Here is a 13,321-nt window from a genome sequence, read left to right as displayed (position 1 = left end):
TACTTCTGTCACTACATGCCATCCACTGCCTGTCCCTGCCTCCACGCATTGCATCATTGCAGGCTCATGCCCTGGCTATGATGTTTCACTTACGGTGGCTAAATTTCATGCCTGGCCACAGGAGTGTCATTTCTGTGCCTTTGCCACTCATGTCTTCTAAGGCTCCAGAATAAGAGGAGCAGGACCAAAAGAAGAGCAGCCATTGTTCTCTGCAGACAGACACGCTCTCTCACATGTCCCCGGGGCCACAGGCCTCTTTATGTTCTAACTGGGTATGCACAGAAGAGGCACAAGACAGGCTTTAGCCTCAAGGGAGGGAGAGGCAAGAGGCCACAGTCCCCAAGTGAGGAGGCCACAAGGAAAGAAAAGGACTTCTGTGAAGAAAAGAGTCCCGTCTAAGTTGCAGTCCACTTGCCTGGGGCCACCGGAGGAGACGGGGCTGGGGAGGGGCCGCTGCAGGGAGGAGGGTGGGGGTCAGCGGCTGTGACATGACGCACGTGCCTCTCCTGGGCTTGAAATTGAGGAACTGAGGAGGCGGTGGTGGCGAGAGTCAGTCTTTCAGAGCACAGGATGGAACAAGAACTCCAGCCACTGACTCTGTCTCATGTATCTGCAAGGGCCGAGGAGATTAATGACCCAAGGAGGCTATGATATGGTCCAAAAACTTTTCCTGGATTTTTTCCGTAGGCGGCTGAGCCAGAGGCCAACTGCGGAAGAACTGGAACAGAGGAACATTTTGAAACGTAAGTGACTAAGCCCATGGCAATCCCTGATGTTTTGTGGCGGCTTTTGTTATTATTTAATGGTAGGCCACAAGGTTTCTACCTTGCGCCTGTGCGGAAAGCACTGAAAACCTTTCTAACGGTTGAGGCTTCATGCGTGTGTGTTAGAACACCAAAGATGACCTCCCCAAAGAGAAGGCAAATTTTATTCCACTTTAGAAGCTCACAGGCGGCAGGCAGAGCCTTCCTTTTAGTGAGTTGTAAAGTCAGAGAGAAGCTGAAAAATTAGAGTGAGACCACTTATTATTTAATGATTTTTGAGAGTAGGGTCACCTTTAAACCAAAATTGGCTTGAAAATGGAGACTGTGATATGGGCGGCTAATGGCCATTTGAACTGAGACTAGAAAGCATGACTTTGCATTGCAGCTGGCTGCTGTTGATAAAAATCCCTCATCCCTTTGAACGTTAAATTTAAAGACTAAGAAAGCATTTCCAAGCGAAGTGCTTCATGTCTGTCTCTCAGGATTCCCACAGCTGGTCCCGGGCACGCCTGTCTGATGCTCTCATTCGAGGAAAACTGCCTTTCACTATTGCTGCAGACAGAAAAAAATAAATGAGCCCCTTGTTTGGTTTAAGACACAGAGACATTTGAATATGTACAGAGGATCCACTTGGTGCTTTTAAAAAAAAAAAAAGGATACAAAATACTAAAAAAGATAAAGCATTTGATGGACACCGGTATGCGTCAGTTTAGTGGTAGATATTAAATAACTTAAAAATCAAACCATTCTGTTCAGTCATTGCTACCATTCTCACCAACATTGCCTCAAGATAGTGAACTAATATTTCTGGCTTAATTCATGACCCTGTTCCCCCTACCACACAACACACTTCTAATTTCTCTCCAGAAAAGAAAGATACATACTATGCAGAGCTTTCTAGAAAGGCTATGTTGTACAGACTGACTCCTCGCCTCCCCCCGCTCCCCCGCCCCCCGTGCCTAGTAAATCACATGCAACCGCAGTGTGAGTTTGCCGGGAATTTCCACTGTAACCACACTAAAATATTCTTGACTTTACCTTTCTACCGTGCTCACTGTGGCCTTGTGACTTGCTCGGTATTTCGTAGTGTGCTGAAGGTTGGTGCTGGGTTCCGCTCTGATGGGGAGGCCTGTTGCCGACAGCACCCACCCCCGCCCGACGCCCCCGTATGTCCGTTTATGTCAACCCTGCCTTTATCAACATCTTGCCTCCCGTCCCCACACCAGCCGCCACTTCCTCAACTCTCAGTGGAAGTTATTTTCAGGATTGGGCCTTCCTCGGTCCTCGGGGAACCCTAAGCATTGCCTAGGTCTCTAGGAATGTGCGTTTATTTTTTTTCTGCCCAAGGGGTACCCTTCAAAGTTTCCAAGCTTAATATTCTATATAATGAATTTAGAGCTTTTTCAAAGGATTTCCAAGGTCAGGGAACATTTGGCCTATATGATGTCTTCCTTTCTGCCCCAATCTGGTACCTGAGCCATTATAAGCTTTCCGTTGTTGGAGAGAAAGATAAACAGCCAGGTGAGCCTGTACAACTTACTCACAGCCCCCTGCTGTACTTGTGGCCTCTGACCTGAGGCCTAAACTCAAAGAAGCTAAAAGCCTCCGGGGATTATTTAGGTTTCAGAAAATGGTGCTTATCACACCGGGAATACGGTTTCTGGAAAGAGATCTAAAATCCCCTAGCTCAGCTCTGGGTTCTCTCAAAGGCGTCAGATCCCCTCTGTGGCTTGTCCAGATCCCTGGGAGACCACAGGTCCTTTGAGCTTGGGTTTTTACCGCCATCAAGCAGGGAACTTAGATTCAGGGAACCAAAAAGGAGTTGTGAAAGATTGTTCCCATGGTTCTCTTTTATTTTCTTCCCTAATCCCTCTTGTCCCGGCCACATAGTTGCAAATTAAAGAACTACTTGACCAATTCAAACAGACGGATCATTTCATAGTTTTGAAACTTTTCAGAAATCAACTTGTTTTCCCACAGGTTCTTATTTTTCCCTGTATTCTGGAACTATGTTCTCCTAAATATTTTTTTTTAATTTAATCTATCGCGATTGTTAAACAAACAAAAAAATGTCTAGTCATATAAGAAAACATCCTCCGACAGTTTGTTTTAAAACTGATTTTCTGAGCTTTCAGCCATTTGAGGAACTGCTCGGTGGTGGGTGGTGGGGAACAGGGCACAGAGACGCCATGGCTCAGCCCTGGAGCTTTGAGAGCCTTGGATTGGTTTCCAGCCTCACCCTGCCTGGCCCTGGGAGCAGCCCCTGTTCTGTCCAGCAGCCAGTGAGGCCCTGTGCACCTCTGAGCACATAATGAACCCTCTGATGGTGGCAGCTGTAATGATGACATCATAGGCCTTTCCTGGCCTGTCTTCCCAGTTGCCTAATGCGGTTGTCTTGGTACCTTCTGCCTGAAAATTCATGAACCTGAGTTGGTCAATGGCTTTGAACTAAAGGTATCGATTCTGTAGGTGGTAGCTTGTGGCCCCACCCCCAAGAGTGACCTAAGAAATGCACATAGGAGATGAAGGGCTCCATGCTTTGTCAGCTGTGTCACAGGATGCCTGCTTTCACGGCTCCGAAGGGGCCTGTAGGATCAGAAGTCTGAGGCTAGTAATGAGGAGTAGAGCCGGCCCCAAGCAAAACATGACCACAGGAAAAAGCCTATCTGTGTGACCACTGAGCCAGGTAGGGTGTGACTAGCCCCTTAACACCCCTGGGCCTTCAGATCCTCAGTTATAAACCAGTGGTGGTAGATGAGGTGGTCACTAGGCCCCTCATGGCCCTAGTATTCTGTGCCTCTGTAAATTTTCACCGTGTGCCCTCTAGCTGTCCCCAGTGACCCAACATCCAGACCACCTTTCCTTCCATCCGTTCTCCCACCTGAGACATCTCCAAATAGGAGTTCCCTCCTTCTGGTTCTTGCTGTCTGCCTCCCCATTTATCTCTGCTAGATTAATTCATGCTAAGATATTAATGGTTGCCCGGTTTAATAGGTTTTATCCCACTGAAATTTGCATTTGTACAAATGTCACTGTCTAGGGGCTCCCTGCTTCCGGGTTTTGCTGTCTGCCCCCCAGTTTATCTCTGCTAGATAAATTCATACTGAGCTATTAATGGCTGACTAGTTTAATGGGCTTTTATTCAAGAGAAATTTGCATTAAAAAAAAAAAAAAACCTCCGGGAGGGAGATAAGATCTCTAATCCAAAGGAAAGCACACTCATGGTGATGGTTTCAGGCACTGTAGGGTGGGCTGGAGCAGGGACCTCTGGTGACCTCAGCCCACAGCAAGATGTGGCTGTTTCTTGTGCTGCCTTTCTACAAAGCCTTATGCCCACAGGCAGTCGGGGGCCTAAATCAGGCCCGTGGGGGTGGCCCTCAAGGGCCTGAGTTCTGCCCTGACCTCACACCACTTGTGCTAGTGGGAGGTCTAGTCACCTTCAGTGTAAAGGTGACACAGTTATCAGATGGTCCCCACCCCTTTCTAGGCACAGGGGGTTTCCTTCCTTTAAAGACCTGTCCCACACGAAGACAAAAAGCAACCATACCTGAATTGCATGTGTGCACCAATACAACAAACGAATGAAGTTACCAAAATATAATTCAACAACTGTGTCCCAGGCGGTCATGATGCACCCTACGCCAAAATCAACGTGTTTCCTTTTACTAACACCATTTGAAATGTAATCTCAGAAGGCCTGAGAATCACAGGCCTTCCTTGATACAAGCTGACTTCCATAGCTTTTTCAAGTCCAACAATGCTACGCTGATGTCTGTGCTTCCATAGATACCAAGGAATTCTTCCAAGGTTCAGAAGGCAAATGCTCTACCCTAGGTCATCCAGTTAGCTTAAATGGAGAAATTAGCCCAGATTCTCTGCCCTTCAAATATCTGCCCCCTTCCCCAGACTCCCTTATATACAGCTCTTTAAAAATCTGATGAGTAAATCACCCATGTATTAAGCCAAGAGCCTTTAGGCTCTGCAGTCTACTCTTCTGAGCCACTCCTAAAAAGTCTACATGCAGGCAATTGTATCCCACACTCTGGCCTCACCCATGCTCTGTGGACTTCTTGGAAGATTCAAAGAATCGATGGAATCAGGGCTTGTGAAAGGTGAGCGTTTTGAAATTCCTCCTGCCTTGTCTTGTTCCTGCAGCAGGTCTTCTGCTCTCTCTACCCCCACAGGGCACCAGACACAAGGACTACATCACAATGAGCCTCCTTCAGTGTTTGGGAGGCTCCATAGAGAATGAGTGAGCCCCAGTCTTATCCAAAGAAAGGATCCTCACATCTCCCCAAATGCCTGTGTGTCCCTGTGCCAACATTCCCACCCACCCCCTTGCACTGTGCAGTGGCTCGCACCTGTAATCCCAGCACTTTGAGAGGCCAAGGCAGGAGGATCGCTTGGTGCCAGGAGTTCAAGACCGGCCTGAACAACATAATGAGACCTCCATCTCAATAAAAAATAAAATTTTTTAAAAATTAGTCAGGTGTGGTGGCGTGCATGTGAAGCCCTAGCTACTCAGGAGGCTGAGGTAGGAGAATCACTTGAGCCCAGGAGTTCCAGGCTACAGTAAGCTATGGTTGTGCCACTGCACTTTAGGCTGGGAGACAGAACGAGACCCTGTCAAAAAAAAAAAAAACACCTACCTTCCTTGTAGCCATGTTTCTCAACCCCAGCATCTCTGCCTGGAGACCTGAAACTCCATGTGATGTAAAGAAGGCAAAATGATAAGGTTGACCTGCTCAGTAGCAATTTGAAATAACGCAGCCAGTTTGAAAAGCAATCCCCATAAGGAGAAGAGCAGCTGGGGGAGGGGACAGGAGCTCTCTCTTCCCTTTTTCAAACTGAAATGCTTGGCCTAGAGCCTGCCAAGGTCCAAAGGATGCACCTGTACACAACACTGTTTACTGAAATAAAAAACATCTTAATATTTCTTTCAGCTCGGAATGAACAAGAGGAACAGGAGGAGAAGAGAGAGATCAAGAGGAGGCTAACCCGAAAGGTAGGTGATGCTCCATGCCAAGAGCTGGGACAGGCGAGGGTGGGCTGCCCGCCACACCTCTGCTGGCCTCAGTGGCCTCACCGCTGCCTGGTTCCTCTCCTCCTGTGTCAGAGAGCACCACTCACTTAGTCTATAAGACCTCTCCACTCAGTTTCATGACCCTCAGTCCTTTGAGCTGGTGACACTCAATGTTGTTTGATTTTGTGACACCCACCTACTCCCAAATAACTTGATGGCTATTGTGTTATATTTTTGATTACACTGAATGTTTTGTTTTTAAAAATTCACTATAATCCCATTAAGCAATGGGAAATTCATAATCAAAATCAGTAGTTCAAAGGCCAGGTTCAGTGGTTCATGCCTATAAACCCAGCACTTTGGGTGGCCAAGGTGAGTGGATAACTTGAAGCCAGGAGTTCGAGACCAGCCTGGGCAACATGGTAAAATGCTGTCTTTGCCAAAGTAAATATACAAAAACTAGTTGGCCGTGGTGATGTGCACCTGTAGTCCCAGATACATGGGAGTCTGAGATTGGATAATTGTTTGAGCCCAGGAAGGCAGAGGTTGCAGTTAGCCGAGATCACACCGCTGCACTCCAGCCTGGGCCACAAAGCAAGACTGCCTCAAAATAAAAGAAAAATTACTAGTTCAAATATTACACAATTATTTGCTATGACCCTGGGAAAGTATAGACTTTTTTTTTTTTTTTGCTTCCCTGACACTATTCTTTCCCTAGGAATTAAGAACTATGCAACTTTATTAGGCTAAATTATGAAAGTGCTGACAAATTTAAAGCAGATGTTTGAGAAGCACATAGATAAAAGTCATAAAACTGGAATTTTAATATATTCTTAACCCCAAAAATAGATGGTTTGGCAATGCACTGTAGCCTCGCATGCATCTCATTCCACACGAGTGTCCTCTTTAACAACAACAAACGCATTGTTCAGGCTATTCTTGGATGATGCTGACAAGTTTAATTAATTGATGACATGCAAGATATAATACTACCTTCTGTCTGACGAAGTCAAAGTGTTTTTAATCAGCCTCCTACAGTGACCATCTTGAGAGAAAGATACTCATATCTTAGCGACAGTTAAGAGGCCCATTAACATTCATCGTAAAAAGGTTTATGACTGGATTTTTCTCCCCAGAAATATCACACAAAGGAAGAAATTCAGAGATCCTGAAATATCATACCAATTATTAAGGAGATGGTTTGTATTTCTCAACACTTTCTCTCCCTGCGAGCATCCCAGATACCTGGTGACAAGCCAAATGCCAATGCAATTAGCAAGAGCAGGATAAACAAGTGCCTGAATGGTCAGACGACTGGCTGGCGTCACCCTGGCGGAGACTAGAGCAAGAGCTAAGTGATTTCACCAGCCAGTCGCTGTCCTACCCGTCAAGGTTGGACCCTTTACATCCTTACGCCCACCCACTCTTTGGACGCAGGGTGCACTTTTTCCTGAGCTTGAGTAGTAAGAAGAGCAGGGAAGATGCATTAGCTTTTTCTCATCGTGTCCTTGAAATGACAGGGGCTTGCAAAAGACACTGTGATAAACCTTCATTTCTGATATGGAAAGGTCTAGAAACTTAGAAAAAAAAATTGTTTAAATCAGATTTTCATCAGATTTTTTGGAATTGGTTGCTGGATCCCCAAAATTCCCCCAATTTTAAAGGTTGCTTGCTAAAAGATGGTCATAGAGAAATACTTAGACATTTCCTTAATTCCTGTCTCTTAACGAAGTCGATATGATTTTGTGGAGAATTTGACTAATGGCATGATTTGGCAATGAGTGAGTAAAGAGTCTTCCTTTCCACACCCATCTCCCTAGGGTGGGTAACACTAGGGATGGGGACCCCAAATAGTTCATAGTTTTTGCAAGTCTCCACAATCAAATAATTGCCTTTTTGTTTCTGCTCACCTCTCCTTTCTTCTCCCCGGGAAATGGCCTTGGAATTTTAGCATTTACCTTCCCCTGGGACTGGCTGGGGGAATTAGAAATAATGAGCTTGAGAGGGGATAACTGCCTCCGAGAGAGAGAGACTGGAAGAACAGAGGGGCAACTTCCACATCTGCTTTTGTGGGCAGAGATGTGGTGCCTTCCGGCAGGTAGGGAACCTACATCATCACTTCCTGGCCCTGTGTAGGTTCTTCTCTTGAGCATTTATCACACCAAGACCAGATGCCAGTGATGGTGGCTGCTTTACAGTGACTTGCCCTCAGCCCAAGAACTTCTTCAGTAAAGTTCTATTTCATTGTAATGCACTAGTAAGAAAAATAAAAAATAAAACGTAGTAACTGAGGCTGATAGCAATAGATCAGTCATTTTCTTTGAGCAAATTGAGACTAATATAAAAATTACATGCTTTGCCTTTTAAAAAACATGCCTGCGGCCAGGCACAGTGGCTCATGCCTGTAATCCCAGCACTTTGGGAGGCCGAGGCAGGCCTGACTTTGGCTGCAAAGATTATTTTTGCAGCATTCAAGGAAGCACTTCAGGTTCCAGATGCCCCAAGGGCTACAGCCAGCACCAGGCCAAAAGTGCATCTTCTGAGCCCTTGGTGCTCAGGGGCATAAGCCCATGCACACGGAGGAGTGTCCTGGTGGCCGTTTGTTAGTGCTGGGGTCCTTGCACCAACTGTGGCTCTCAGAGGCAGCAGCCAGCTGCATCCTCACTCATTCCCTCTGAGCACTTGGGCGCAGTGCCATCTTGATTTGGAAAGGCAGTGTCCAAGGCCCCACGATTTTCAGGCACAAGAAACAGCCCCTGACCCGCAGCGTTTATGCTTAGTCTTCAGTTCACTCCAGACCCTGCCATAGATAGGATATTAGTAAAATCCAGGTCATAATTTCCAGGAAGAGAAATTTGAAAGTCAGGGCTTAACCATTTTTCTCACATCATGGCACACTTAGAAAATAACACTTTGGGCCAGGCTCGGTGGCTCACACCTGTAATCCTCGCACTTTGGGAGGCTGAGAACGGCAGATCATTTGAGATCAGGAGTTCGAGACCAGCTTGGGCAATACGGTGAACCCTATTTCTATTAAAAATACAAAAATTAGCTGGGCAATGTGGTGCATACCTGTAATCCCAGCTACTCGGAGGCTGAGGCAGGAGAATTACTTGAACCCAAGACGTGGAGGTTACAGTGAGCCGAGCTCATTGCGCCATTGAACTCCAGCCTGGGCAACAGAGTGAGCCTCCATCTAAAAAAAGAAAAATGAAGAAAAGAAAATAACACTTTGTCCAGCCCCTTGGGTAAACCCAGCAAGTGCTAAGGAACACAGACAGGATTCTGAGTAGGAGTCTGTTTATCTGGAGGAAATATGACAAATATTGCATGTCTTTATGTATTTTAATTATAGCACAAAATCTCCCTGCACTCACATTGTGGAGATCACGTTTTGGAGCCAGGATGACCGCTGTTTTCGTTTACGGTGACCACAGCCATAATAGCCTGGGAAGCCTGTGGGTTCTCGCGACAGGCCCACACTGGTGCCAGAACGTTGTCCTGCCCAAGAAAGCCAAGGGAGGGCTACGTGCAGTCTAGGCAGGGGGGACGGCACCAGAGGCGGCTGAGCCCCTGATCCCCAGAGATTCCTGCCTTTGGCTGAGAGGGAGCTGCAGGCCTGCCTTGGCCCTGTCTGGGATGTGTCACCACTCTATTTGATACCTGCCAGCCATCCTCTGATTGTGCTCTGCCAGCATGGGAGCAAGTTGGAACATTCTCGCACCAGCCAAGGGTGTCTGGAAGCTGCCTGTTGCAGAGTTGAAACTGCCAGGGTGGTTTGGACTCCCTTGTGTTTGTTTTATGGGCCTGAGTTGTAAGATTCTATGAGACAGTGTCTTCTAGTAATAGAACTACACAGAGTTTAGGGCTCGGAGGGAAAATTGCTTTTAAGTAGCATTGGTTGAACATCAGTTGACAGCATCTTAAAGACAGCAGTTGTGTTGCTCCAGGAGAAATAAACCTGGTGACAGGAAGAGATAATAGAAATGTCAGCCTTATGTTGCTAAAGTAGAGGAAGGGGTCCTCATGGCTAATATCGGGAGATGGCAAAATACATGTGAATCTTCCTTTTACTTGCCTCATCTCTCATTCCTGCAGTCCTTCATCAGGGAGCATCCAAAGGGCTGGTCCTGAGTCGCCCTTGGCATAAATGTGGCCTTTTTCTGTACTTACTCAGCTCCGCATTTGTTGACTGACCTTCCCCTTGACCTTCTTGCAGAGGGCTGTCACCAACGTTTGGGCTGACCTCTTCAGCCAGCAGATTCCCATCCCCGCATACCCCGAGTTTGCATACCATTTTCACGTACGCTTTTTTGCATCTAAAACACACACAAAATGTATTGCAAACCCATCTTGGAGAAGGCATTCAATGTGACACACAGATGTGGACTCGCAAATCCAAAATAAGACAGAATCATTGTAGAATATCCCTGTCACCTGGCGGGAACAGGACAGATAAGAAGAAATCCACTACAGAAGCCCACAGCCAAACAGCTTCTAGTAACGACTGGGACTCAGCAATGTCATGAAGATAGAGACTGTTTACTATCGATTTGTATAGGTGTAAACACAGTATTGTAAATATGCTTTAGTCCTGATCTTTTTATATTCTATACTGAAATATACACAGGTAAAATGATATGATGCCTGCAATTTGTTTCAAAGAAATCCACATGTGAATGTAGTCAAGAGTTGATCATTGTTGAAGTTGGTGATAATACACCAAATTCATGATATTAGTCTCCTTCCTTCTTTTGAAAATTTACATAATAAAAGATTTTTTTAAAGTTGAAAAAAAAAAGATAGAGCTTGGCCTAGAGGGTATGTAAGGGATAACAAAGCTCTCTCTTAGGACTGAGAAAGGGTCCAGTCCCAAGAGTCAGGAGACTTGGGTCCCCCTACCCCGGCCCTCCCCCTCCCCCTGCCCCTCACTCACTATGCAACGCATCCATTGCTTCACTGAACCTTATTTTCCACACCTGCAAGTTCACAGACAGGACCGAGTGCCACGGTCAACCCTTCTGGCTGACTGGGTCTGTCTCTCTCCCTCCCTGCAGCTCAGTCAAAGGCCCACCGTGGAAGAGCTTCGGGAAAGGAAGATCCTCATCCGCTTCAGTGACTACGTGGAGGTGGCTGACGCTCAGGACTATGACCGCAGGGCAGATAAGCCGTGGACCCGCCTCACCGCTGCAGACAAAGTAAGCAGAGGGGAGTGCTGGAGAGTGGGAGGCAGGATCATCTGCTGGGTGTCTCGCTGGGCCCACCGCTGGGGAGCGTGTAGGGAGACCCGCAGCCAGGCCTCAGCTGCAGTCCCCGTAATGGAGTGTTGGGACCCCAACACCTTTCCCCAGGGGCCACAGATAATCTGCAGAAAGGCTGCTGAATCCAAGAAAACACAAGGCACATAATACTGTGCCCGTTTTACAGGAGGAGGAGCAGCAGCCTAGGAGGCTGTGCCCAGAGAAAGAGAATAGCACTGGATAGGCGTAGACAGGTGAAGGCACGAGGCTCTGGGCTCATCACAGTCCTTCCGTGTAGGGGACACTGCTGCCGGCATCCAACGGGGGATTCACCAAATCAAAAGAAAAGACAAAGTGGACACGTAACCTCAGGAGAGAAATAGGCGCAAATCAAAGAGACGTCGCAAAACATATCTCGCCGCACTAGACCCTCGCCGATTCAGAAAACAAAAAGAATAATCTGAAGTTCAGTTTGTTTTTTAGGAAAAGCAGTGATGCCAATGAGAAATCATTTTCTCTGTCCACTAGACGAGGCATCAGAATGAACCTCTGTTTGGTAATCCTCTCTGATTCTAGTCTGGTCACCATGAGGAGCTGGAGGGTTAAGGGCCTTTTCTAAAATGCAGTCTGTGCGCTGGGCGCGGTGGCTCACGCCTGTAATCCCAGCACTTTGGGAGGCCGAGGCATGTAAATCACTTGAGGTCAGGAGTTCAAGACCAGCCTGACCAACATGATGAAACCCCATCTCTGTTAAAAATACAAAATCAGCCGGGCTTGATGGCACGCACCTGTACTCCCAGCTGCTCGGGAGGCTGAGGCAGGAGAACTGCTTGAACCCAGGAGGTGGAGGTTGCAGTGAGCCAAGATTGCACCACTGCACTCCAGCCTGGATGACAAGAGTGAAACTCCATCTCAAAAACAAACAAATATATATATTTATTTATTTTATATATATATTTATAATATATATATATTTATTTTATATATATTTATTATTTGTATATATATTTTATATATATATATATAGCCTGGAATAATGATCTGCCCAATGTATAGGTGACAATAGAAACTATGGAGTGTGTCAGGGGCCTTCTGCTCAACAGTCTTGCCTTCACTCTGTCCGTTTCAGGGACCGGGGGTTTTCTTATATGATTCGGCAGGAAGTCATCTACGGCCCAGGCTGGCTACATTATCACCAACCCTGGATCCAGGAGTTGCAGGAAACATGGATGCAGGCACATTGCCGCACTCGGGTGGGACTGAAGCAGCCAGAGGCAGATACTTCCAGAGACGACCTCGCCTGTGGCGGGTCAACCCACAGACACAATGTGTGGAAGACTATGCCCTCCTCTGTAAACAGCATTCACATCTTCCCTGCAAGGGAATTTGTGAGAGCAACCCAGGAACTGGCACTGCCATGCCCCAGACAAACCCAACTCCCCAGGAGTATGTCACCTAAATACGAAGAGGAAGGGGCTTTCGCTCTTGTCCTCTCCTGTCCACACTCTCACTGTGGTATGCTTGCAAGGACAAGGATATTCGCAAGTGTGCAAGGAAACCACAGACGTCTCTACTTGCACCCTCATAGAGTTCTGAGTAGCTCTTAGGCCGAAAACATATCCAGTTTCTCAATGGCTGTTGGGGACAAAAAACAGGAAGCACGGGGTGACCCCCGCCCCCGCCCCACAGCTGCTACCCAGGCACTTAAACCTAAGCCAGCCTTCTTTTCCTGGGGAGGGCCATTCTGATCCTACATGAAGACTTTTCTATTCTCAAACTCCTGCGGCCTTGATATTCCCATCAAAGCAGGTATCGGCCATAGACAGAGCTGTGCAAGAAGGCACACAATTGCGATTTCCACCCTTGAGGAAGGAGTGAGGTTGTCTCCGGCCCCAGCTGCCTTCTCTACCAGCCCCTCCTCCTCCCCTGCTCTCTCATGGCCTCTCTTTGCTGTCTGATTCCAGGCCCTGCCTCCTCAGTGGCAGTAGTGTAAAGATGGGGTGATTTGGGATCATCTCAGAACATGTGAGGTTATTCAAAACATATCTTACATGGTGAAATACATCATTGAAGAGTCAGGCAAGCTGTAAAAGAGCAAAAGCAAAGTGTTGATAGGGAGCTGGCCATCACCTTTCCCCCTAATTTGGTTGGAGAATTTGATCCATGCCTTCTGGAAGTCTCCACCTCGAGGCAAAAGTGTGGCTGTGCTGAGCTCTGTTTATTTACGGAAGATGAGAGGTTGACATTGAATGTGTTCTTGGGGCCCCAGGAGTGTGGGGTAGGCGTACACCACC

General features: G+C 47.0%; 1 protein-coding gene across 7 annotated transcripts in view; it reads left to right on the top strand.

Annotated features, from left to right (window-relative positions):
* Positions 1-13,321, top strand: part of PHACTR1 (phosphatase and actin regulator 1) — a 571,629-nt gene that overhangs the window by 556,343 nt on the left and 1,965 nt on the right. For all 7 annotated transcript variants that reach the window (XM_023185354.2, XM_031935689.1, XM_023185352.1 and 4 more), the window contains 3 exons: positions 688-743; positions 5,708-5,769; positions 10,845-10,985. In XM_023185354.2, the coding sequence (XP_023041122.1) occupies positions 688-743; positions 5,708-5,769; positions 10,845-10,985 (259 nt within the window). The remainder of the gene's footprint in view (positions 1-687; positions 744-5,707; positions 5,770-10,844; positions 10,986-13,321) is intronic.

This window comes from Piliocolobus tephrosceles, chromosome 5 (assembly GCF_002776525.5).
Source record: "Piliocolobus tephrosceles isolate RC106 chromosome 5, ASM277652v3, whole genome shotgun sequence".
In the NCBI taxonomy this organism is placed as follows: domain Eukaryota; kingdom Metazoa; phylum Chordata; class Mammalia; order Primates; family Cercopithecidae; genus Piliocolobus; species Piliocolobus tephrosceles.
The sequence above is the reverse complement of the archived record's forward strand: the minus strand, read 5'-3'. Positions and strand labels throughout refer to the sequence as shown.